Source organism: Alnus glutinosa, chromosome 11, assembly GCF_958979055.1.
Source record: "Alnus glutinosa chromosome 11, dhAlnGlut1.1, whole genome shotgun sequence".
NCBI lineage: Eukaryota > Viridiplantae > Streptophyta > Magnoliopsida > Fagales > Betulaceae > Alnus > Alnus glutinosa.
Window position 1 is genome coordinate 27763127 of NC_084896.1, and position 27566 is coordinate 27790692.

Genomic DNA, 27566 nt, shown 5'->3' on the forward strand with positions numbered 1-27566 from the left:
CTTGCATTTGTTTGATGAAACTTTCAATTGACATAGAAAAACTATATGTCTTGAGATACTTGTCTGTTTGGGTGTTAAATCCGAATATTATTCGAATTTATTATGCGAATTACGAGGTTTGACTTTATGAGATAAAATTTGAAAAAATTAAATAAAATATAATTTATTTTTGAAAAAATAGAATATTATTTTGAATATTATTGGTACTAGGATTAATTTTTTACCAATTCAGATTCGAGGTTTGATTGAGTTGAAGTGTTTACGTCTTTCATTATCAAATGTTGGCATGGGACAGTAAAGTGATGCGGAATTTGGTAAAGGTGTCTTATCTAGACTTTCCTTATTAGAAGAACTAAGAATCAATGTAGATAAGGGTATTCAACAATTGGAGACTTTTATGAAGGCTATTACTCGGAAGGTGGCTTCCTTGAAACACGTTTATTTCAATTTTCCCTCTATGGAAGGTTGTAATGACCCACCCCAAATGACACAATATTGTCCGTTTTTGGCTCCCCAAACCAGACTTCCCAGGAGGTCACCCATCCTGGGATTGCTCTCGCAAAAGCACGCTTAACTGTGGAGTTCTAATAAGTTTATGACCATCACGGCTTTAAAACGCGTTGTGTCATAAATGGTGCATTTATACATATAAGCACATCCTCATTCCCAGGCGATGTGGGACGTCACAATCACCCCCTCTTTGGACCCAACGTCCCCGCTGGCGTCCCTCATTGGGTTTGTGCACGCTCCCACCATCTTAGACTGGACAATAGCTTTGATACCATTTGTAACGACCTACCCCTAATGACACAATATTATCCGCTTTTGGCTCCCTAAACCAGACTTCCCAGGAGGTCACCCATCCTGAGATTGCTCTCGCAAAAGCACGCTTAACTGCGGAGTTCTGATAGGTTCATGACCATCACGGCTTTAAAACGCGTTGTGTCATAAATGGTGCATTTATACATATAAGCACATCCTCATTCACAGGCGATGTGGGACGTCACAAAGGTTCTTCATTTCAAATTCTAATTTTTTGTTGGTTCGCATGACCAAACCAGGTATAAAATTTTTGATAATACGAAATATCATATGAGGAGGTGTTTGAAGTTTGCAAATGGTGAAGGTGTAGATCGTGCAATTTTAGAGGTTTTTGCACAAAGCGATGTATTTGAATGGACTGGCCACAAGGGAGTTTCAAAACTATCACATATATTTTGGTGTTGATAACATTAACACAATGCGTGGTATGTTGTTTGATTGAAGGGTGCCATGAAATTGAAACTCTTGTTGATGGTAATACTATAACAGATTGTGCATTAATATGCTTAGAAAAGATGCACATTAATGATGTTGCAAATTTGGCAAGTATTTGGGAAGGAGTTGTTCATACTGGAACCCTAGCCCAACTAAAGACTCTAACTTTATGCAAATGTCACAGTTTAAAGAATATCTTCTCCAACAACATGATTGCTCAACTCTCTAAACTTCAAAACTTAAAAGTTGAAGAGTGTTCTGAAATCGAAGATGTAATTATGGTTTTTGAAAATAGGTGGTTGGAACCTTACGTGCTTCCAAGTTTGAAGACACTAGTACTTCTTAATCTTCCAAAAGTAAGAACCATCTGCATTAATGACTTAATAAAGTGGTCATCTTTGAAGAAGATTGAGATATCTATGTGTCCATTATTGCAAAAATTGCCAATTTGGAATGTATTGAAGTCCAACAATCATGATGGAATGCATTAAAATGGCAAGAAAAAGCCATTGAAGAAAGATTACGATCTTTATGTAGCTTCAATTAGTGAGTTTGGTTTTCATCTTTCGTGACAGCCCTTCATATGTGTTAGATGGTACTTGGTAGTAGAAATGTCATTGAAGGTCGTCATGTTCTTTCCTTTTCAAGGTGTATTATATCCCTATTAACTTGCCATATGTGATTGTGTTTGAAACCTGAATTTATGAGTGTTCATGATTGTCACAATCTTTGATTATTAGCGCTCGTAGTTGTCCCAAATATTTAATGATAAATTTTTCTATGTTTATGTATCCTAGTTAAAATAGTAATTTAGCTGAAATTAAACCCGAGATCTCATTCTTAAGTTCTCAAAACTGAGAACTCATTCTTCATTTTGCTTTGTATTTGGAGCTTTTGTCAATATTTTGACTTCTTTCTTGTTGTGGCATGCACATATATGGATGTCGCACTAGTTGGTGCAGGAGCCATTGAGGTGTATAAAGATGAGAGAAGCTTTAAATCTCACATTTTTAAATCGCATTTTTTAAAATCACAAATGTAGATCTTAAATATACTCTAAATGCAATGGAAATTCATGCATCCCAAACAAACAATAGAGATGGGATTCAGATATAAACATTCTTTTTTGTTCGTAATTGTAGAGATGACTGATTTGATAAACACCATAAGCACAATTACCAATTTTGTATTTAATCCTAAAAAAAAAAATTTAAAAATTTAAAAATGTAATAAATTTATAATAAAATTAAGAAAAAGTGTCCCAAAAGTTCATGAGTTTTGGTACACCGGCAAATAAGGACATGTGTTTCCAATTTTTGTCAGTTACAAAATTGAGTTTTGGCTATGTAATAAATAGATCATTCCTTCATAATTGCTAACCATCTTTTAATGTAGATCCAATAAAAACATCTCACGTACATCTAGAGGATTTAGAGTCTTTCGTTTCGTGGCTCGAATTTTAGAAAAATTTTAAACCTAAAAAAGAAGATGATCCGAGCTAACTTCCCGAACATAATTCTCAAAGAATCCTCATCTATATATGGGTATGTTTGATAAGTGAATGTGAGTTGAATTTTTTTTATGTAGTAGTAAGAAGTGATAGATATAATATAAAGTAAAAAAAAATTTGTATGAAAATTTTTGTATTTTAGTGAATTTTTTATTTAAATAATAATAAAAAATTAGTGATATGATAAAAAATTAAAATGTTTTGAAATAGATTATTTTTTAAAAAAAATGTAAAAATAAAGTGAGAAATTTTCATCACTTGACCAGCAAGCCCTCTATATCGAAATTACTATACAAAAGATTCACATACACAATTATGTCGAAAAGTTTTCTTTTTCTTAAAAAATAAAAAATTAAAAAGGTGGAGATGGGTGGTGAGAGTTGGACATCGACCTTTATTGCCAACCTCTGCCCCTTGCCCCTCTGTTGGAGTAGATCCCTCTCTACATGGTGGAACAGTCGACCTCTTTCTTTTTCTTTTTTCTTTTTTTTTTAACCGAAAAAGATAGTTGAAATAACTTATTTGTCACATAGTCAAAGCTTAAATTTGTAACCCTTTGCAATAGAATAAAACTCAAAAAAAAAAAAAAATTATTATTATTAATAATAAATTAAGAAATCTGATATACACTTATCTTTTGTATATTTACTGTCCATCTCTTTTGTGAATCAACAATTAAATTTGCGAGACACATAAATTCAATGATTAATTTACATAAAAAAACAGCATAGGATATATGTACAACAGATATATATATATAAAAAAAAAAAATCATTTCTCCTAAATTTATTCTTTACATTCGTTTTAGCACACTCACTTTATACCAATTAATGTGATGTAGATTGAATGACCACTTAAAAAAACAAAACTTTTTAATTTTACCTCTATTCAGTCCATGCCACGTCAACCAGTGCGAAGTAGTAGGGTAAATTTAGTATAAAGTATAGCATTGCTTTATTATTAATATAATAAACTTTTTTTTAAAGCATATTAAACTCACGAGTAATGCTGATATTCACATTCATTTTATAGATTGATGTAACGATTTTAAGTGATTTATACTTTTATGTTTTTTAAAATAATTAATATGAAAAATTACTTAAACCAATATAAAATGAAAAATTAATATGAAAAATTGAGGCGTTACTCAAAACTCGTAAATTAATATGAAAAATTAATATATGACATGTTTTTATTATGTTTACTTGAAAAAGAAGACACGCTTATTTTTTTACCGAAAAAGATAGATGAAATAACTTATTTGTTACTCAAAACTCAAATTTGAAACCCTTCGCAATAGAATAAAACTCAAAAAAGAAAGAAAAAAAATGTTCTTATTGTTAATAATAAATTTAGGTCTATAAGAAGTAACTTAATCGGCTGGGGGTCATGCTTTATGAAGCGGAGGTCACTAGTTCTAATCCCCTTTCCCCTTCTTGTATGGATATGTAAAAAAAAATAAAAAAAAATAAAAAATTTAGAAATCTAATAGTCATTCATCTCTTGTACATTTGCTGTCCATCTCTTTTGCAAATAAATAATTGAATTTGTAGGACTCACAAATTCAGTAGTAAATTTAAAAAAAGAAAAAAACTGTATAGAGATCTACAACAGATAAAAAAAAAAAAAAAAAAAAATATTTTTCCTAAATTTACTCTTCACATTCATTTTAATACACTCACTTTATACTGACTAACGTGACATAGATGGAATGATTACTTTAAAAAACAAAACTTTTTAGTCTTACCTCTATTCAATTTATGTCACATCAACTAGTGCGAAGTAGTGTGGTTTTTTAATTTTTTTTGACATGTCTATACAAGAGGGGACATAGAGATTCGAACTTATGACTTCCGATTCATGAGACGTAATTCTCAACCGATTGAGCTATTCGTTGAGGATGTTGCTTTATTATTAATATATTAAACTCTTTTTTAAGCATATTAAACTCACTAGTAATGCTGTTATTCACATTTATTATTTATTTTATATAGTTTGATGTAACGATTTTAAGTGATTTAATATTTTTTTTTTTAAAATTAATTAATATGAAAAGTTAAATTATTTCACGGGGAGTGTTTTTGAATTTCAATCTGAACCCATTTGAATTTGGTTAAAAAAGAAAACTCCTGTTTCATCGCTGACAACAGGCGGAAACCATTTCTCAACCATTTCTCACTCCACAATTCATTTCCCAAACTGAGCTTGAATCTCCTGAAACCCTAATTCCCCACCTGAAATCCAATCATCTCGATATCCAAATCTCTCTCAATTTCATTTCCAAGCTCCGATCTCTCTCGCTTGCTCTGTTGGTTTCAATTACTGTGAATCAGTTTGAGAATCAAACATGGAGGCGATCGAAGAATTGACTCAGCTCTCGGAGTCGTTGCACCAAGCCTCCGCTATCCTTGCCGACGAAGACGTCGACGACACCTCCTCTTCAACCAGACGCCCTGCCACCTTCCTCGACGTCGTTGTTCTCGGCAATGTCGTAAGCTCTTTCACCCATTCGTACCTATATCTTTATATGTATGGGTAAAGTGTGTATACGTGTATTTCGGTGTGAGGAATGGGATTTTTGGATCCAGTGCTTTTTTGAAGTTATGTATTTGTGTAAACTAGTGGAGAGTGCAATTTGGGATGGACTAGAATCCATTGAATCAAGGAATTGTTGATCAAAGATATCCGGAGATGTACTATAACCCAATAGCAAACCAAAGACAATTGGCATGGGACTAGGAACTTATCAGGAAGAATGATTGAAAAAGTATTGTAGAAATATGAAGCTTTGTCTGTTGTTGTTGTTGTTGTGTTTTTTTTTTTTTTTTCGTGAAAGTTATTACTTTTGAATTTTAATGTATTCTTTCCATGGACAATTGATCAGGGTGCTGGTAAATCGGCAGTCTTGAACAGTTTAATTGGACATCCTGTTTTGGTAAGTCATATTTGGTTTGAGTCTTTGCATTCATGAAATTTTTAACTTTGTTTGACGGACTTCTTCTAATGAATATTCTTTTTTCTCCTTAAATTGGTTTATTCCCTTAAAATATATGATGAACAGCCAACTGGTGAAAATGGTGCTACTAGGGCTCCCATAAGCATTGATTTAAACAGGGATAGTTCTTTAAGCAGCAGGTCAATCATCTTGCAGATTGACAATAAATCTCAACAGGTTTCTGCAAGTAAGGGCTTTCACTAAGCTATTGATTATTTTGTCAGATTTTATGTGTTTTAGAGATGCTTGGTATTATGTAATTAGTGCATCTCATGGTACTGTTCCTGAGTTGCATATATACGACTTTACTGTAGGCTCTGTACCCATTATGCTGGCTTTGATTATTTGAATTTTTTTTAATGTTATGTATCGTAGGTGCTCTTCGGCATTCTCTGCAGGATAAGCTAAGCAAGGTTTCACCAGGCAGGAGTCATGATGAAATATACCTGAAACTTCGTACTAGTACAGGTTGGCCCTTGATTTTATGATATTGTTTTTATGAGTTGTAAAAATTATAGTAGAAGATAAAAGAATAAATATACAGGATGATTATGTTACATCCTCTCAACAAATTACATCAAAAATTCAAAAGAGCGATGGAAGGTCAAAGAATTAGAATATACACTGCCCGAGGTGCAAGGAAAAATCACAATATACACTACCCAAAGCATGTAGCCATTTAAATAATGTATGTAAGAAAATGGTTTTAATCAGATCCCCTGTCCAATTTTATGCCTTTGAAAGCACAGTTTTTTCTCTCCCACCAAGTTTTTCATCTCCCCAAATCTCAGTATTTTCATGACTACTAATCTCCTTTTTCAACCTACAAACGCTTCAATCATGGTCTGAGGCATCACTCAATGTACTCCAAATGAAGATAAAGCTAATGACCACAAGCTCTTGTCCCTACATAATGTGCATGGAGATATCACGATTTTTTCACACACATCTATCCAAAATGATTTTTCTATTTTTCTCAAGGTATTAACTGTTTTTTACCCAAAGCAGTTGACCATCCGAAGAACCCAACTTTCCTTGGTACCTTTGCAAATCAAATTTTCTTCCATGGAAATTTAAATTAATGACCCTCTATGAGTTTTCTGAATGGACAAACCTTGAACCTTCCTCTCTTAGAAGGTCTCCAAATAAAAAAAAAAGGAGTGTCAGCCGACTCAGGCTCCAGATCTTGCAAAGATCTAATAAATATAGTATTCCAAAGTCGAGGTCCTTCCCGAGATGTTCCCAATTGGCAATGCAACTGAACCTTCCTCATCAACAGCATTTGAGAACAAGTTCAGAAATCTATTCTTCAACACGACGTCACCAGCCCAGTATCATACTACAACCACACCTTACTACCATCTCCTATCTTAAGGCAAATCATGGAAAAGATTCCTATCCACCCCTAATGCTCTTCCACAAACTCAGAAGTTAGGATCCTCTCATGCCTTTTGAAGTCCATTCACCCCAAGCATTGTCATATTTTGCAGTGACATGCCTAAAAAATGATCATGTTCCACCCCAAGCCACATAGTCATTTACCTATGCTTAAGTAAAAGGTTTCAATTGATGAATGCACCTGTCTTAATAGGAGAACAACATTATATCCAGTTAGGTGATATTTAAATTCATCCCAATGCCTCCTCACGAGAAATCCCTTTGTGTGTGTGTGTGTGTATATATTTTATTTGGATTCCTTTTCAATACATATACCATTGTAACTATGTATCTGTATTGGATACTTAATTATGTAGGGTTACAATAGGCCTTTTGAAATTCATGCTTCCTAGTCGTACAATTCTCTAGCTCTGCATCTTGTGGGCCTTTTTATTTCTTATCACGTGCAGATGGATAATTGATTTGCGTACCAGTAATATTTAACTTCAAATTGGGACCTAGATAATATTAAAGATTTATTATTATTATTTTTTAATTTTTTTTATCTTGTTATTTTAATTTATTTTTTCATTGATCACATTGACAAACCCGTAGTGAAACCAGCATGTTGGAGTACATGACATTAGCAACAATAAAAGTTTTTGTCCCTCTGGACGTTGATTAAGAATAGTGAAATAGCAGGGCTAGCTATGGTTGGTTAGCTAAGTAATCTGCAATTTATGGGTGTATATATGCACTTATATCATGACTTTGTGCGATATTTTATTTAGTTTGTTTTGTATTTCCAGCTCCCCCATTGAAATTGATTGACTTACCGGGGTTTGATCAAAGAAATATGGATGATTCAATGGTGAGTGGCTGTAAGTTATCTTCTCTTTAGTAACAAAATGTATTTTGTTGGGTCATTGCTAATTCTTCTTGTGGTAGAGGGTGCATAATATGGTCATTTTGATACAATATTTCAGTTAATATTTATTTTTTGAGATTCTCGTTTGGATGTTCATTTAATAGTTGTCTTTTTCATTTATTTTCTTTCAGATCAGCCAACATGTCGAGCACAATGATGCTATTTTGCTAGTTATTATTCCTGCTACTCAGGTGCCAGAAATTTCATCATCTCGAGCCCTCAGAATAGCAAAGGAATATGATGCAGATAGTGGGTCTATTGTCAAGCTTGCATCTCTTTATTTCCTTTCTAAAAATTAGTAGTTGAATGATTTATTGCAGTTGTTATGAGTTTAAGTTTGTTAGGTGTTGCATATCCATTTTTTTTTTTTTAAGTATATATATATATATATATATATATATATATATATATATATATTTTTTTTTATCATTTTCTTTTGTTGTGGTTGACTGTAGGTACCAGAACAGTTGGCATCATTAGTAAAATTGATCAAGCAGCTACAGAACCAAAAGCACTTGCAGCTGTTCGGGCTCTTTTATTAAATCAGGGACCAACAAAAACATCTGATATTCCTTGGGTTGCTTTAATCGGTCAATCTGTTTCTATAGCTTCAGCTCAGTCTGGAAGTGGTGGTTCTGAGAACTCCTTAGAAACTGCTTGGCGAGCTGAGAGTGAAAGTTTAAAATCTATTTTGACTGGAGCTCCTCAAAGCAAGCTTGGTAGAGTAGCTTTGGTGGAGGCCCTTGCTGGCCAGATTCGTAACCGTATGAAACTCAGGCTTCCAAATCTTCTTTCTGGGTTGGTTTTTTTCTTCTTCTTCTTCATCAATTCTTGACATTTGGTTCCCAATAAAGTTATTAGCTCTGTTAAAAAAGAAGTTTTCCAAAACTTTTCTATCTTTTCTCTTTTGTCATTGCTGCAGATACTTTTGCATGGTTAATTTACTATTGTTACTGATAGATACCTTTCCTTTTATGGAACATAATAGAAAATGTTGTGCAATTATTGATAATGGCTAGAATTGGATGACGATTGTTCCTTATATTATAGTTGTGCTTCTTTTGCTAAAAGCCTTAAACTACTTGTGTCTGCTGAAGTATGTGTATTTTGTTTTTGCCTTTTTCTTGTTTTCTATTGCTTTTGTTTCTTCAGGTGGGTTGTCTAGGAAGAATAGCAGAGAAAATTCTGGGGGTGATCCTGGTAGTAAATGACATGTTATTGATCTTATCCCACAAGTCCGGACAAGTATTCATCTGCTGGTTTGAAGTGCATACTATATCACTTATTGCTTATGTTGCTACAGTATGGAGATTACTAGATTGTAGTGGATTTTAATGACAATTTGTAGATGGTTGTCTGTTTTCACATTTTAGCTCATATGCTACCGAAGGCAAGCTAGTTCTTTTCTTTTTCTTTTTTTTAAAGCAAAAATTTATTTTATTTTAAGTGGCAAGCTAGCCTTGTTGAGAAGGAAGTTATCAAATTTAAAGTTCTTTCCTGCTTCTTGATGCCTTCCTCAGTAATACACTAAGATATTTGTGTCAGCAAGTTGTGTTACATGAACACTTGGAAATATCCATTTTTTATGTGCCCTTCGACCTAAAATGAGACAGTTCTGTTATGAAGAACTAATTTTGGTTCTACTTAGCCAAAAAGAAGGAACTAATTTTTGTTCTATAATTGAATTATAGAAACATTTACTACCACCTGATGTTGCTCTTGTATGTTTGGTAGCATCATTCTCATTCTAAACCAATCTATGGCTTTACCTATTAGCACATAAGATTATGAATAGGCGAACATAGGTGGGTTCTCATTGTCTATATGTTTCATTTGTAACCAGAGTTCTTGTATCTTCATTACTTTTTGATACTTTCATTCTTTGACAACACTGCAGTCTTCAGGGAAAGTCTCAAATTGTTCATGATGAATTAGTAAGACTTGGTGAACAAATGGTTCATAGTGCTGAAGGTACAAGAGCTATAGCTTTGCAGCTCTGCCGTGAATTTGAGGACAAATTTCTTCAACATATTACGGGTGGTGAGGTCAGTAGTTCTTAAAAGTAGCACATGATAGTTTTCTTTCGGTGACACAAAATAGCAGCCAACTGATGTGTAAGGAAGAATCTGTATATCTCCAATACCTGCCATGTAAGGTGTCTAGACAGCTTAAGAAGGGTGCCTGATGAATGATATTTGTGCAGTTCAAGTTTTCTTATGGTCACCACTCAACTCTTTATAGGCCTAGCAGTAATCCATGCTTTGCATAACTTTAATTTTGTAAAATCTGTTTACCAGATTCCTCTGCATGGGTGTGGTTGTTTGATCTGTTGTTTTGCTGCACTTCTTAGTAGTCATGATCTTACAAATAGATTGCCCCTAATGTGCTGTTGGAGAAATTTTGTTCTATAAGCGATATTTTAGCTTCTGCCACAAATTTTCTTTGCAGGGTAGTGGTTGGAAAGTCGTTGCTAGTTTCGAGGGAAATTTTCCTAACAGAATCAAGCAGCTCCCCTTGGACAGGCATTTTGACATAAACAACGTCAAAAGGGTAGAGTCCCTTTCTTATTTCACTTGCCTTTTGCCCCTTTTTTTTCCCTCGACTTATAATGCTTTCAGGTGCTTTGCTTTTGATATGGCACTTTTCAACTTTTATTAGATTGTCCTAGAAGCAGACGGTTATCAACCTTATCTTATATCTCCAGAGAAAGGGTTGAGGTCCTTAATAAAAGGTGTCCTAGAACTGGCAAAGGAACCATCTCGTCTATGTGTTGATGAGGTATACTGTGCCTAGGGGTTTGCACTTCCTTATCTCTTCTAACTTGCACTTGTATGTTTCTATTTTACATCTGTGTTTATGTTTTCTTGAATTTGTGTACGTTGTGCTTATCTGCTCTTTTATTTTTTATGCCATGTAACTTAGTCTTGGGTTCAAAAGAAGTTCTATTTGGTACAGATTTTTAATTAAAAGCTTAACTGGAAACATGAGGTCTTTCATTAAAGTATGGCCAAATGTCTACATGCACAAAGAGCATGTGATGATGGCCTGGGCATGTGATTAATTTATAATTTGGCATAACAAGTGCCCTATACTTTGAATTCATATTGGTGTTTATTTGATTGAACTGCCCATGGCATTGTATTTTAATACAAACTAAAATTATTTTGTCTGAAATGTATTCTACTAGTTCACCAAACTTATTGTTCACCCCTTATTTTATGCCATATCTTTAATAACCCCAACATGAGTACCCTATGTCCTGATGTAGTTATAATTAGTACTGCAGACTTCCGCATGCAAATAGAAGGGAAACTTGAGTGGACCACATGTGAATCAGGCATAGATACGATCTATCTTTTACAATATATGATCATCTCTTCTTCTTTAGGTGAAAGAGTAGTTTTAAGCATGCACCCGGTGTAAGGGCATTGATCAAGGAATACGTGTTTAATATCAATGGATTACAGGGAATTCACTTTATGAATGTAGTGAAGGAGGTGAAAACTATAATTGATCATTAGACCCTAGAAAGCATTCAATTGGCTGCCAACCTCTAATGCAATATACCACTGATGCATGCCCATTTCACAATACCTAAGTTTATATTTGGGTGACTGCCAAAATAGGTGCATCGAGTACTTTTGGATATAGTTTCTGCTGCTGCGAATGCTACGCCTGGGCTTGGAAGATATCTTCCTTTTAAGAGAGAGGTAATAATGGCTTACACTTGTTACATATATAGTCTGTGTCTGTAGCTAGATCTTTGCATGTTTCATCTGCTGTTAAATTTTATAATCAGGTTGTGACAATTGCAAGTGCCGCACTTGACGTGTTTAAGAATGAAGCAAAAAAAATGGTGGTAGCGCTAGTGGATATGGAGCGTGCATTTGTTCCGCCTCAACACTTCATTCGTTTGGTGCAAAGGCGGTATGCTCAATGAGAAATCCTGTTAAATACAGTTTTCTTTTAAAAAATATTCAGGAACTATGAAAATATGCTCTCTCTCTAAGATCTGATTAGCTTTAGTTGTGTATGTTCAGACAGTTCCACTTTTTTTTTTTTTTGATAAGTAAGTAGAGAATTTTATTAGAAAAATGCAAAGCGCAATCAAGTATACAGGGGGTATACAAGAAAGACAATTAAGAAGAAGAAGAAAGCAATACAAGGAAATCGTTATAACTAATCTCTAGAGGTGCTAGATACGCAGCCGTCCAGGAGTACAAAGAATGAAGAAAAAAGGAAATGAGCTCCTCTATGGTTCTTTCTTTGTCCTCAAACTGTCTATCGTTGCGTTCCGTCCACAGGCACCACATAAGACAACAAGGAGCCATTTTCCACACGACCGCACTTCGAGACCGTCCCCCCGACCACCAACAGGCAAATAAGTCTATCACCCGAGAAGGCATCACCCAATACAGACCGAACTGGCTAAGGATGACATACCAAAGAGCGCGTGCAACCTCGCAATGAAGAAGAAGATGATCCACAGTCTCCCCGGTCATTTTACACATGCAGCATCTATCAATCACAATGACACGCTTCTTTCTGAGATTGTCCAAGGTGAGGATTTTCCCTAACGCTGCCGTCCAAGCGAAGAAGGCCACTTTCAATGGGGCCTTGGTCCGCCAAATACTTTTCCAGGGGAATAAAGAAGCTTCTTTGCAGGCAAGAGCCTTATAGAATGATCTAACATCAAAAGACCCTTTGCGAGAGAGGGACCACCAAAGCCGGTCCCCCCCATCGTGAGCCACCTTGGAAGAATACAGTAAGGAGAAAAAGGAAGCCATAACATCCACCTCCCAATCGTGAACATCACGGAAAAATCTGACATCCCACTGATAGGAACCACTTACCACTACCAAATGGTCTTCTACCAAAGTATCCTTGGCACAAGCTATATCATACAGAACTGGAAAAGCTTCCTTGAGGGACATCTCTCCACACCATACATCATCCCAAAAACGTATCCTCGACCCATTGCCCAAGATAAGTCTGGTATAGCTACAAAACAAGCTCCACCCCTTCCTAATGTTCTTCCAAATCCCCACACCGTGAGACCCAAGGGGATCTAAGGAACACCAACCAGCCCTAGAAGAGCCATACTTTGCATCCACCACGGATTTCCACAGAGCTTCTCTCTCATAAGCATAACGCCACAACCACTTCCCTAAAAGCGCCTTGTTGAAAATTCTCAAGTTTCGTATGCCCAAACCACCTTCAGAAATAGGATGACAAACCTTGGACCAACTAACCAAGTGGTATTTGAATACGTCGCCTATGCCACCCCACAAAAAGTCTCGATGCAGCTTCTCAATGCGACTAGCAACACTGGATGGAATAGGGAAAAGAGAGAGAAAATATGTAGGAAGGTTGGAGAGAGTACTCTTTATAAGGGTAACCCTACCCCCCTTCGACAAATACAACCGCTTCCAGCTAGCCAACCGCCTCTCAATCTTCCCTACAACTTCATCCCAACAAGACTTAGCCTTGAAAGGAGCTCCCAACGGAAGACCAAGATACTTTATAGGAAGAGAGGAAACTCCACAGCCCAATATGTTAGCCAGACCGTCCATATTATCCACCTCACCCACAGGAACCATAACAGATTTGGCCAGATTAATCTTCAATCCTGACACAGCTTCAAAAGAAATAAGAAGCATACGAAGATAATGAAGATGATCAGAATTAGCCCCACAAAAGACTAAAGTATCGTCTGCGAACAATAGGTGAGAAATGTTAATAGCTTCGCTGTTGCCAGAACCTACAGAAAACCCTGAAAGGTAGCCCTTTTGGACAGTAGCGAAGAAAAACTTGCTAAGAGCCTCCATCACAATGACGAACAATAGTGGTGACAGTGGGTCACCCTGTCTAAGGCCACGAGAGCTACTGAAAAAACCGGTTGGGGAGCCATTCACCAGCACAGAGAACTGCACCGTAGATATACAATGCGCTATCCAGGAGCACCATCTCTCCCCAAAGCCACATCTTCTCAACATATACAATAAGAAATCCCAGTTAACGTGATCGTAGGCCTTCTCAACATTCAACTTACAAAGTAACCCTGGTTCGCCGGATTTGATTCGACTATCCAAGCACTCATTGGCAATAAGAACTGAATCAAGAATTTGCCTACCTTTCACAAAAGCATTTTGAGGGGATGATATAATCTTCTCCACCACCTTTTTAAGTCTATTTGCAAGGACTTTTGCAATGATCTTGTACACACCACTTACAAGACTGATAGGACGAAAGTCCTTTAGATCCACAGCCCCAGACTTCTTCGGAATTAAGGCTATAAAAGTGGCGTTTAACACTTTTGACAAACTTGCTTTGAGAGTGAAAGTCCCAGAAAACCCTCATAAGATCTGTCTTGATCACATCCCAGCAGTCTTGGAAAAACGCAAGAGAAAACCCATCTGGACCAGGTGCCTTGTCTCGATTCATGCTTTTCACCACCTCTAAGACCTCCATCACCTCGAAAGGAAGTTCTAAAGTAGAGGCCTCAGCTGCATCCAAGGTGTCGAAAGCAATATTATCCATTCTAGGTCTCCATGGGAAAGGTTCTGAAAAGAGAGACTCATAGAATTGAGCAACATGCTCTCTGATAACCTGCTGGTCGGAAGAAACAGAGCCATTGATAGAGAGCGACTCTATGGAATTAGACCTCCTGTTCGAGTTAGCAATTCGGTGAAAAATTTTAGTGCATTTATCACCCTCTTTCAGCCAAAGAACCCTAGACTTCTGTCTCCAACTAATCTCTTCCTGCAAGATAGAGTTCTCCAAGTCTCTGATGACCACACATTTCCTCTCCTTTTCTTCGGAGGATAAACCTTGTTGTTCCTCCAACCTATCAAGAGTACATAACTCTTCCATGTGCATTATTTTGCGAAACTCCACATTGCCAAACTCCTGTTCATTCCATCTCTTGAGATCAGCCTTTAAGGCCTTAAGCTTTTGAGTGAAGATGAAGCTAGGAGAACCCTGGAAGCGATAAGACTCCCACCAAAGCCGAACCCTATCCACAAACCCTTCAGCCTTCAACCACATATTCTCAAACTTGAACGGTCTGGAACCCCATTGAATGCCACCACAATCCAGGAGGATAGGGAAATGATCAGAACACAATCTAGGAAGCCTTTTCTGAATAGACCCTGGAAACTTGACCTCCCAATCTGGAGAGACAAGAAATCTGTCAATACGAGACCAAGAAGGGTTCTCCTGATTATTGGACCACGTGAAAGTCCCTCCAGCGAGAGGAAAGTCCATGAGGCCCTGCTCGAAAATAAAGTCTGAGAACTCCATCATAGCAACGTTTAGGCGACCTTCCCTAGACCTTTCAGCAGGAAAGCGAGTGACATTGAAATCGCCCCCAATACACCAAGGCATCTCCCACCAAGAAGCAAGGCCAGCCAGCTCGTCCCAGAGCGATCTTCTTAAAGAATCAAGGTTAGGACCGTATACCCCCGCGAAGGCCCAAGTAAAGTCATCGGCAATGCTCCTAAAAGAACAAGCAACAACAAACTCCCCCACATACACATCTAATTTCTCAACAACCCTTCTATCCCACATGATAAGGATACCACCAGAGGCCCCGCATGAGGGTAAGTAACACCAATCAACGAAGTGACATCCCCAAAGGCACCTCACTAAGCTGTTGGAGATGAACTCCAATTTGGTTTCTTGCAAGCAAATAATGTCTGCCTTCCATTGTCTAATTAAGTTTTTAACTTTCAACCGCTTGCTACCCTCATTTAAGCCCCTGACATTCCACGAAAGGATTTTTGGCTTCATAAAAAACCTCCAATCGCCCTCCCTTTACACCTACTCTGAGAACTGCTTTCGCTTCGCGCATCATAGTTAATAGAACAAGATAATCTATTAAGTTCTCTATTGAACTTGTTGCCCGCTTTCAGAGAAGAACCCGTCTCCTTCTTGTCATTTTCAGCAAGGATAGCCTCAAACACGGCTGAAAGCTGACCTTCATAGCCATCACACGTGACCCCCACCGACTGGCTATACTCCAGAATCGCCTTCAAGAAGTCCATTGGAGATTTTTTACCGGAAACACCCCTGAAATTATCACCCGGACAGCAGCACAAAGGAGCCGGCTCTTCCTCCGGGGGCTCAATAAGCTCCATTCCATTCGTGGGCCCCAAACCGGAAGGGGAGAAGAGAGAAATAGAGGCATTTTCAACTTCTGAAACCGAGGGATAAAAGCCCGAAGGAACCAACAGCCCAGACAACCATCATTGAATCTGAATCCATCCGAACTGTGGCAGGGGCATCCGGATCTTTGGGTACAACCTCCAACATAGAAACGGGTAGCTCAGACCCATTACTAGTAACCGGCTGGGAGGTTAAGCTTTCCGAGGCAGGGACAACAGTCGGCCCTCCGGCGCAGAGCAGAGGTGGGCAGATGACGGTGTCCACCACGTTGATGACTGGCCCGGAACCTAACTCCAACAGAATGGTGTTGCTTACCGGTGCTTGGATTTCGAGAGGAGCAGAAACACCACCGTCAGCCTCTGTGCATCCCACAGACTGAACCGCACTCCTGGCTATACCCATCTCTTCCTTTTCTTCCCTTATATCCGCATCTGTGGTATCAGGTCGAGGCCCCCGCTCTGGCCTGGAGGCAGACTCGGCGAGCGTGATCTCCGAAGACGTGATCGTCATAGATGGATGACAGATTCCGTCGGAAGTCGACGCTCTCTCCGGAACACTCTCTTGTCCACCGGAACCCAACGCTGCCAACGGTTCTGTTGCTGTAGGCGTAGCCAGATCGGCCGTTGAAACACTTGGGTTGGGCTTAGTTTTCGGAACCCAACAAGTCCTCTGCTTTTTCTTCTTTCTGTTCTTCTTTCTCTTCCGCCTATCACCATTGGGCTTGAAGCCCGGCCCAACCAACAATAACCCTTCACGCACACTACTCAGTGCTCGGTCCACCTCAGTTTTCAACTTCTCCAGCTGGCTCTGCCAGAGCAGCAGGGAGGGTAACGTGTCTTTCCCTCCAAACATCTGAAACCTGTCACTAGTTTCACCAATAGAGTAGTCTGACTTGCCTCGGAAAACAGCAGGGAACTTTGCTTCCGATTTAGGAAATCTTCTGACCCCCTGCACGTTGTCGAAGGCATAACGGTCATGATGGTCTTTACCCAAATGGTGCACCGGCTGAACCTGCTTCAACCCTTCCTCCTCCGGTCGGCGAGAACCTGTGCATAGAACTTCTGCGTAAGATGGTGCTTCGTCTGAGGCGTTTGAACCAGTAGCAGCATCAGTGACGGCTCCATTTCCGTGAACCCGCTCCATCGCTGGCGGAGGTCCAGTCCGAACCATATCTTTCCCTGCTGACTCTGAGAGGAAGTCCCTGATCTTACCCAGCTCTGCTAGAAATCTGCTCCATCCCCACCCATTCCGTCCTTCAGGATTGTAAATAATCCCTTTCAAACCACCCAAGGCATAGGCTGCTACTTCGATGAAACTTCCAGCTATGTTGCCTCCTCGCCTAACGATGTAGACCTTGGACCCCTCCCTGAAAGACCTTACAAAATCCTTCCCTGTAAACCTCAGCACACTCTCCAGGGTCGAAAACAGCCACCCACTGCTCTGGGCACCAAGCAGTACGAGCCCTGAAAATCTCCTCCTCCTTTCCTCCACTCTTACCACCGAAGCACCTTCTATCACCGAAAACACAAACGTCTTAGATTCCACGCAACACCACCTTCCACTTCTGATTTGGTTATTTTGTTTCTGTTATATATTTTTTAATTGTCAAGTACAACCAAAGACTAGTATGTTCTGTTTCGCTGTTCCCATGTAATATATATCCATAACTGTAGGCTCTTGAATGTTAACGTTCTGTTTTCTTTTATATGGTAACAGTTTGAAAGGATAAATTGGAGGCAATTTATAATTCATGTAAGTTTTACTAATATTTAATTAAGGAAGTTAATAGCGTTCAACTGTATCAAACTACAAGAGGGTAAAGTATTCTAAATTAATCCACTCCCATAAAACACTTGAAGGTATTTATTTTTTAGAAATTTCTATTCAGAATGAAGTGCATGGAAAATGAGTTTTACTACGGTAGACCCATTTGAAGTCACCTTTAGCTAATGTCAGGCCTTTCTTTCTTGCTTAGTGAATGCATATGAGCTACATCACATTGGCTTTAAGTGCCTAGGCAATTACCTCCGTTTTATATTCAAATGTGTATAATATGTGGAAAAGATTTCCTTATCATTTATTGGTGTGCCTTAATGCTGTATTATAGTTACTTATCATTGCAATTCTCCAAGAGTTTCCTCTGTTTTATGTTAGTTTTTGTATGGTTTGCAATTATGTCTTTCTGATCTTTCAGTATCTAACTTGACCAGAATGGATAGACAGCGCCGGGAAGAAGAGCAAAAGAACCGTTCTTCCAAGAAGGCACCTGAGGCAGAGCAGTCCATTTTGAATAGGGTGTGGACTTATGATTTTCTGTACAATAAATTGGAGGCTCAAAGTTATGATATTTCACATAAATAAGTGCTTTGATGTCTTTATATCCCCCAAATGCATGATGGAATTTCCTTTTAATTTGGATTTACAGCTGTATTCTTGGTTCCACTTTGTAGGCCACCAGTCCTCAAACAGGTGAACTAGCTCGAGGAAGCTTAAAATCAATGAAAGACAAATCCAGTCAGCAAGAGAAGGATGTACAAGAGGGATCAGCCTTGAAAACTGCTGGTCCTGGTGGCGAGATAACAGCAGGTTTGAGCATAATCAGTTTGAACACTGTTATTGTTGGTCTGAAAAGTCTTGCATTGTTCCAGATTACGTTAACAATCTGTTTATATGTTGACATGATAATGTTGCATGAAAGGGTTTTTAGAATGAAACTTGAGATTTAAGAAAATTTCTCCGATATGAGTTTTAATTTCTCTTATACCGTTTTATTCAATATCCTTTAGATAACTAGATTATCAACAGGAGAAGTCATAATTCACAATTGTAATCAATACATTGGTTAAAAAGTTTGTATAACTATGTGATGTTCCATGGAACTTTACATAGAATGACAGAATCGGAGTTGGCTATTTTTTGTGAAGCATCATCTGAATTTTCTAAAATACTATCAAGAAGTGGATGGTTTAAGTTATTTAAAGTTTGTCTATTTGATTCAAGATTGGTTTGGGCTCCTGATATGGTCGTGCATCAGTATGATGATCATAACCTTGACCTAGCTTGGTTTGTTATAAATCTCTACACTGAGAAAAGTATCTTTGGGATGGAAAAAAATGATCTTTGCATATTTGAGTTTCTTCATGGCTTGTCTCGTTTAGTAACTGAATTTCATGTGAAAAAAAATTGTTTTTGAATCATAGGTTGGTGAACAGTGATGGTAGAACTATGGAGATGGAAATTTCTTCATTGTCTGTATTTGCTCTTTGCCGCAATAGTAAGTTTGGTGGTCCTTATACCAGTTTACAGGAAGAGAGTAATGAATTGTAGTTGGAGCCTTATATATGAGCATTAGTGTTATGGATCTAGTGGCTTTGACCTAAGTGGAGGCTTCGGCCTAAGGTGGTCCTCCTATATGGTGAATAGTGTGGTAGTTCCTTTGAGATTGAAGTATGATTGCATTGAAATATATGCATAGTGAGTTAAGAGCCATTTTATTGTTTGAGTTCACACAGTGTCCGAGTTGAGAGCTTATCTATTATTTGAGTATTTGGTGTAATGGGATATGAGTTGGTTTGAGTTTGTAATTCTGATTTTGATTGTAATCTTTGATCGATTTTGGTTTGCATTGCCTGTGGATGGAATGATGGAGGTGTCCTAACCATGTTAAATCCTTTTGTCTTGTGTGAATGTTTATTGTTTATATGGCGTGCTTCTGGTAGCCTCAAATTCCAATATGTTGGTATTGGAACTATTGCAGTCACATCAAAATGGTATGAGAGCTAGGTGTTCAAAAAGCAAATTGGTATTAGAGCTTCCATTATTGCTATAGAGACTGCTATCAAAGCTCCATGTTTGATCTTGATGGGGTAGAAGGTCTGACTTGGGCGAGTAACTTGACACATTTGCAGCATGGCTGTGTGATTAGAGCTCAAGGTCTGATCTTGGTGCAAGGATGATGTGGTTTGACCTTGCTCTGGTTCAAGAGAAGATTATATTTTGACAGGCGCGTGCAAAGTTTTGCTTTGGCTGTGTAAATGATGATCGTTTAGCTTAATTAAGATGGAGCTGTTGCGAGATAGAGAGAAGATTGGCTTGAAGGCACTTGAGTCATGGTAGAGATTTATTGGAAAGTGCCTTTAATTCCAAGTTTGATGAATTGTAGTTAAAAAGAAATTAGAAAAAAAAAAACCCAGAGGGTCTCAATGGAACACCATCAAACTGCAGGGGATCTTGATGCTATCAAAAAAAATACCCTAAAAAAATGGAAATCTTTGGAATAGACATATCTGATGCTTGGACTTGTATCTGTGCCCATCTTATACCTGAGTACATGTAACATGATTAGTCTTAAGTGTTCAGCATGCCAAAATGGTGAGAATTTACAGTTGCAGCCATCCCAACTGAAAAAACTAAAGTGTATCACTATAGTTACATTCTCATTCATTGAAATGAACCAAAAATGAGAACTTTTCCGTCCTTAAAGATTTGTTCCTTTTTCTTCTCTTTCTTCTTCTTCTTCTTCTCTTTAACCCCAAAGTCCTACTAGGAAGGAATTCCTTTACTTTACCTGAATCTTCACATCTTTGGACATATGTTAAGTGGTCCTTCCACCACCACTTAACACGTTAAGTAGAAACAATCAAGCTATGATGAGCCGCTATCCATAGGTTTAACTTGTTAAGCATAAGCTTCCTGTGTACTAGGGTTGTGCCATTCCGCTCTTTATTTAATGATACGAAATAACTTATAAAAAAAAATATGTGTTAAGTGGTACTTCATAGCAATCAAGTGAATTTGGTGTTGCTAGTAGTTTATATGTTTGGTGCTTGTAATCTTCGTTCTGTGGCTTGTTAAATAAGTTGCACATGCTTGATGGATGTGTGATTACGGAACTTTAATTTGTTTGCGTCTGCTAATGGTTAAGCCCTATAGCCTTCTATTGATTATGGAGGTCATACTTCTTTATCATTGATATTTTCTCCATATCTTCAGGATTTTTATTGAAGAAAAGTGCCAATACAAATGGGTGGAGTAGACGGTGGTTTGTTTTAAATGAGAAAACTGGGAAGGTTAGTAGATAGCCTCTTTGGTTTATTACTGTGCTTGATATTTTATGGATGTTTCTCTCACTTGTTATATCTTATTTATATATGCTATCAAAAATATTAGAGAAAAATCTATTGTATAGTGAGTAGATTGGTGGTTAATATCGACTAAAAAGGAAATATCGATGAAAGAAAAACATGTTATATATACAGTAGAATAGATTTTCTCATATTGATTTTCGTTTCTTCTAAAACACTTTTATCAAAGTGCACATAAGCATATGGTTTAAGGCTGAGATAAACAAGGCTCACTTGTAGCTGCTCACACTAGGCACCTTCAGTGAGGCACAGCTTATGCACAAAAGGATGCATGTTTTTGCAAAGATTATGGTGCAAATATGTGCATTCGTATCCTATTTTTATTGACCAAAGTTTTGATTACTCTTCTGTAAATCATGTTGGTTGTAGTTTACTGTTTCACTATAAAATGCATTATTTCTGGTGACTAATTTTTTATGATAATAGAATTAAAGTAAATTAAAGGAATCCTAAACCCTAGTTTTCTTTCTACTAAACCTAGCTCTGCTCTGTTCTATTCTTTTTTGTAGTTTTAACTTTCAAAATTCAAATGTTGGATTTGTTTGAGCATGACAGCATTGTGACTTTGAATGTGTTAGATAGTCATGCGCTTGAGTTGTTAAAATTGATTTCATGTATTTTAGCATTTAAATTGATTACGTGATCGCATATTGCAAAGTTGCTTTACTTCTTTACAGCAATACTTATTTTCATGTCTGCAAAAATTGCTTTTACTTAACTCGTCTCACATCTTTGCATTTTGTTGGGCTCTAGGAGACCTGAGTGCTTAAGTGCGCTTTAGGATTTAATAACCTTGGTGAAGGAGCTTAAATGTGTCATCTCAATGATTAAGACTCTGAATGCAATTGTTCTTATCTCTATCATGATTGTCTTATGGTACCTAGAATTATCTTTTAGTTGATGTAATATGTTTTGATTTTGTATTGCAGCTTGGATATACTAAAAAACAGGAAGAAAGACAGTTCCGAGGAGTCATCACTTTGGAGGTATCCATTTCTTGTTAGTTTCTTGAGATGCATGCAAGGGATGGATTATCTATTATTATGTTAGCAAATCCAAGGACTTTGTTCACGAGTGTAAGTGCATGTATTGAATCTTGGGAGTAGCTCCTTAAAATGCTGGAGGTTAGGACTGTCTCCAAGATCCTGCTTTGGTGGAACCAAGACTGTAATAACGTTTTTGTTAAGTTGACTGGATTTTTCTGTTTTACTTAAAGGAGGTTAAATAGCAGTTCTACTTTTGTCCATGGTTCCCAGTATCCTTTGGAGATGGGTAGTTGCATCTCCTTTCCCTGTTGCTAGTAAATGCTTTAGCAACTCCTGGCAATGAGTTCATCTATAGAAATTTTAAGGTTCTGATTCGAGATATATTTGACTATTGTAACGATCCACATGCTTGTTAGATATACTCCACTTATTGGAGGAAAATGTCAAAGGGAAAAAGAAAATTTCAACCTTAATTAAAATTAATATCCAAACCCTAGGACAACTCATGTATGCAGTGACTGTATATTCTTTGTAAAAAGTTGATGCAGCTATGGAAGATAGGTCAAGTTGCTGGGTTTAGAGTGATTTTCAGTTTTGGCAACTTCGAGTTTTTCTTTTTGAGTGGTTTATGTGCAAAATCAGATTGGGACTAATCGTATATGATTTTGAAGGTCAAGTCATTAGGAGTCTAGGACTAAAGCTATTCCTCCTTCCATCCCTCAATAGATAAAAGCTGTAACTCCTTCCATCCCTCAATAGATAAAAGTACAAATTGACATCTCATGAACATGGATCCTACAGAAATGAGGATGTTTAGATAGTCGTTGCAACAATGGGAAAGATAGGGTTAGGGTAAGGAATGAAGTTGTTTGTTAGAAGAAAGAGGGGGGGGGGGGGGCACTGGTATTAAGTGAGGATAAAATGAGCGAGTCATATAAATGGTTTAGATATGTGCAATGAAGACCTGCAACTGCACCAATGCAAAAAAATGACTATTAACATGAAGGAGCAAAAAGGACAAAAAATGACGTTGGTAGAAGTTTTAAAGAAAGACATGGTTGTTAGAGCGCTAAATGAGAATGTGGCTCCAGATGAGATTGAGTGGTACTGTGGCATAAAAAGATCCGTGTCTTTTCTTGTTTACAAGATTCATGAACTTATTTCCATATTTAACAAAAAAGAGCACAAATAGGTATATACAAGATCTCCAAATGCAACACTCCAAATAATGGGTCAATAAATTAAGAAATGATGAGCATTGAATATTGCTCAATATGATCATCTAGTCATACAGAAATCTTAAGAACCTGGATTTAAGTGATGAGGGGTGTTCAGCACTATTGAAGGTGCAATTGTTTCATTCTCCATTTCTTACTGTCTATAGTACATATTTGGATTGAATTTCATCCTATGAAGTTAAGACTTACCTGTAAAAATAACTTATATTCTTAAATGGGGTGAAGAGAACGGATTTTGACTTCTGCTCACCTTTTTTTCCCAACTATGAGTTCAACATATCTTCTGCATTAATGCCTTTTTTCCCAATCTTTGGATGAAATGGTCAGGAATGCAATATAGAGGAAATGTCTGATGAGGAAGAAGCCCCTTCAAAGAGTTCCAAGAATAAAAAGGCCAATGGACCAGATTCTGGAAAAGCACCCAGTCTTGTTTTCAAGATTACTAGCAAGGTTCCATATAAGACTTTATTGAAAGGTAGTGGTATATCCATCTTCAGATTGCCTCTTTGTGCTGTTTGCAGAATATTTTCCTTTATATCCCTCTGGTTGAGTTGTGCCATGTGTGCCAATATATTCTTCAATATGTATTTTGCAGCTGAGAGTGCTGTTGTGTTAAAGGCTGAGAATATGGCAGATAAGGTTGAGTGGTTAAATAAGTTGAGAAATTTAGTCGGGCCTTCCAAAGCAGGTGAAGTGAAGGGTGAATCTGGTCTTCCCATACATCAAAGTTTTTCTGATGGTTATCTCGTGAGTTACTCAACAAAGCTGATTACTTATGCATGTTCAATTTCATAGCATATTTGATCCTCCAGCTGTTTGGTTTCATGTAGTTTCCTTTAAGATTTTACGAGCCCCTTGATTTTTGTGTTTGTAACATATCTGGGATTTTCTTCTTCTTTTATTTATTTATTTTAAAAAGAGGTTAATAATCAAGAAGGTCTCTTGTTTCTTCTTAGAGAATCGGTATTAAATGTTGTACTCGTTTCGGCTATGTGTTCTCTTGATGTGTTTTGAACGAGGGGATGTGTATTTAACACTTTTCTAAATAGTTTAATAACTTCACTTATAACGCTATGTGTTCTCTTGATGTGTTTTGAACAAGGGGATGTGTAGTTTACACTTTTTTAAATAGTTGGGAAAACTTCACTTATAGCTCCTGATCTTTCATTACTTTTGAAATAAGGTACTTAAACTTTAAAACGTGTCAATTTAGAGTATCCATCTATAAATTTTTTTCAATTTCAATCATCCATTAAAAATTTCCAAAATACCCTTATGTTTTGTTTTTTTGAAAAATTATAATTTTTTTTTCAAAGATTCAAACACGAGTATTTTTACAAATTCCATTAAATTCTAACCAATATCTAAATTCTTACAATTTTTTTTCTTTTTTTCCTAAAAAAAAAAAAAATTGGAGTACTTTGTGAATTTTGACATAATTTAACGGAAATTTTTAACGGAGGGTTGAAATTGAAAGATGGATACCCTAAGTTGACACTTTTTAAAGTTTGGGTATTTCAAAAGTGTTGAAAGATCAGGAGTTATAAGTGAAGTTTTTCTTAAGTAGTTTTTAAATCCCTTATGGAGAATAAAATATACTCAAGGTTTTTTTAAACTTGTAGGCAATCTTTACTGTATTTTTTTTTTTGTTGGCTTAGCTTGTTACATGCATCTCTGAACATTTATCTTATGTGTGTACTTGCGAAGGATACGATGGTTAGAAAACCTGCTGATCCAGAGGAAGAGCTCCGATGGATGTCCCAAGAAGTACGCGGTTATGTTGAAGCTGTTCTTAACAGCCTTGGTGCAAATGTCCCAAAAGTCTGTTTTTTCTCTCAATGCTAGTCATCATTTTTTTTTGACTCTTTCACTGTATAGTTCTCTTAATACCTGTCAGTAACTGTTCTGGCTGAGCAGGCTGTTGTTCTTTGCCAAGTAGAGAAAGCCAAGGAAGACATGCTTAATCAGTTATACAGTTCTATCAGGTTAGCAACATATCTATTTCCTTGGTGACATATGGATCCATTATTATTTCTCCTAAGATGCATGGATGCATATTATTTTCTTCCCATTCTGTTATGAAAGCATGCTTTTCATGTGCTATAGGGCAAATACAAGCTTCGCAGGAAGAGACAAGTCTTAATTGTAATAGAAATGCTTATGTGGGCTTCCTTTTATATTTTTTAAATGCATTTCTGGCTGGATGTTGTCCTGAAGATATAACACCTTATAAGACCTTTTGCAATTGGTTTATAAACAGTTGCAACTTCAAGACATTCATGTATGATCCAAACATAACCATTGATTTCTTATTTCCAGTATGTTTCTTTTTTTATTATCAATTATGCAAAAAGAATTTCATGTTCACTCTTTTGTTGGTAGTGCCCTAAGCACAGCCAAGATTGAAGAGCTGATCCAGGAAGATCAGAATGTACAGCGTAAGAGGGAGCGTTTTCAGAGACAGTCCTCTATTCTTTCAAAACTCACCAGGCAACTAAGTATCCATGACAATCGAGCAGATGCTGCCTTTAGTTGGTCCATTGGTGGGGGTGGAGCAGGTAAATATGGCTGCATATATTGCAGCCCTCTATTTTCACTTTTGTGTGTATGTTGTGTTTTGGTTGTCTCAACTGAAAAAGGTAATAATGTTTGAGTAATGCTACTCTTCACACCTATTTATCACATGCATTTCACACCGGCTGAAGTGACGTGTTTTAAGTGGTTGACATGGGAAGCCATTTAAAATACGTCACGTTAGCCGGTATGAAATGGGTAAGACAAGTAGTACTTATAATGTTTACAGAATAGAAGACACACTCCTTCCATTTATGTGAAGTAATTCCAGGAAATTCTTATTCCAATTTGTTACCTCTGTGAAAACCCTGCTTTCCTGTCTAATTGGGTCCAGCTGAACATGTAGATTAATTTTAAAATTATGAGTACATTCTATCATTCAGAGTTGAATTTCTTTGAGAGATTGTCTCCAAGTTAATTTCACCAGTTGCATAACTTCACCTCTTCTTGTATAAAGTCCATGCTGTATTAGGTCTGTAATTCTTATATCAGAGCTTGACCTTTGGAAAAATTCCTTGTTTAGACATTCCCATTTGAAATGCAAATTCTCCTAATATAAATCTCTTTGGAGCAATTTATGTTGATTGCAAAATCTTTTATAAAAAGTTTCTTACTTTGATTAGAAGAATCACTTTTTTTCACTAATTGGAATTTAAATTGTCCTTGGTCTTTCTCATGAATTTTTCATTTTATTACTATTTACTGGTTTCTACCTATTCCTTTGTACAGAAAACAGCCCAAGAACCCCTGGACCCTCATCAGGTGATGACTGGAGGACAGCATTTGATGCTGCTGCTGCCAATGGACCCATTGACTCGAATGGTGACTCATCTAGGTTTGGGGCCAATGGTCACAGTCGGAGGAATAGCGACCCTTCCCAGAATGGCGATGCAAGCTCAGGCTCAAAATCCAGCAGTCGGCGCACACCTAACCGGTTGCCGCCCACTCCACCACAGTCCACTTCAGCTTTTAAGTACTAGATTTGGGGACTAGTTGCTACTTTCATGCATTCCGTTGAGTGGGTGTTGCTCCTGCTGAGATTGAGCTTTTCCCAAGCTCAAGTTATGTTACAGTCTTCGTAGAAGCCCAATAGGTCTGTAGATAAATCCGACTGATTTTTGCAGTGTATATTCTGTATGCTAATCAAATTTCCTTATTCCTATTTGGGCGGAGGGAAGAGGAGAGGGGGTAGTGCTTTTTCCCTTTTCCCCTTTCCCCTTTCATTGAAGAGGAGAGGGAAGATTGTACTGAATCTTGATTAGATTTATACAACATCATACAACAGTTATAGCATCTAACTTTGGGTGCAATTAGGGTTAGATAGTTTTTGACATGACATGTGAATCCGACAGGAATCTAACATAAAATTAGCAGATTAGAGTTAGAGGGTA

The 27566-nt window shown here is 37.2% G+C and overlaps 1 protein-coding gene across 2 annotated transcripts; it reads left to right on the forward strand.

The window, feature by feature from the left end:
* The first annotated feature begins 4874 nt into the window (after positions 1 to 4874).
* LOC133881545 (dynamin-2A) lies at positions 4875 to 27473 on the forward strand. 2 transcript variants are annotated; one of them, XR_009902544.1, is made up of 22 exons: positions 4875 to 5258; positions 5652 to 5702; positions 5829 to 5949; positions 6138 to 6230; positions 7949 to 8010; positions 8199 to 8316; positions 8523 to 8865; positions 9965 to 10112; positions 10516 to 10617; positions 10726 to 10845; positions 11694 to 11777; positions 11867 to 11994; positions 18444 to 18528; positions 18684 to 18819; positions 21226 to 21302; positions 22307 to 22363; positions 23929 to 24076; positions 24197 to 24348; positions 25309 to 25422; positions 25519 to 25586; positions 25708 to 25882; positions 25984 to 26159. XR_009902544.1 is itself a non-coding variant. In XM_062320492.1 (22 exons), exons 1-22 carry the CDS (start codon positions 5115 to 5117, stop codon positions 27153 to 27155), a joined length of 2778 nt encoding a protein of 925 aa, XP_062176476.1. In that variant the 5' UTR covers positions 4875 to 5114; the 3' UTR covers positions 27156 to 27473. The 2 variants fall into 2 exon arrangements, 1 of the variants encoding a protein (XP_062176476.1); XM_062320492.1 differs by lacking the exon at positions 25708 to 25882 and adding an exon at positions 26905 to 27473.
* The last annotated feature ends 93 nt before the right edge of the window (positions 27474 to 27566 follow it).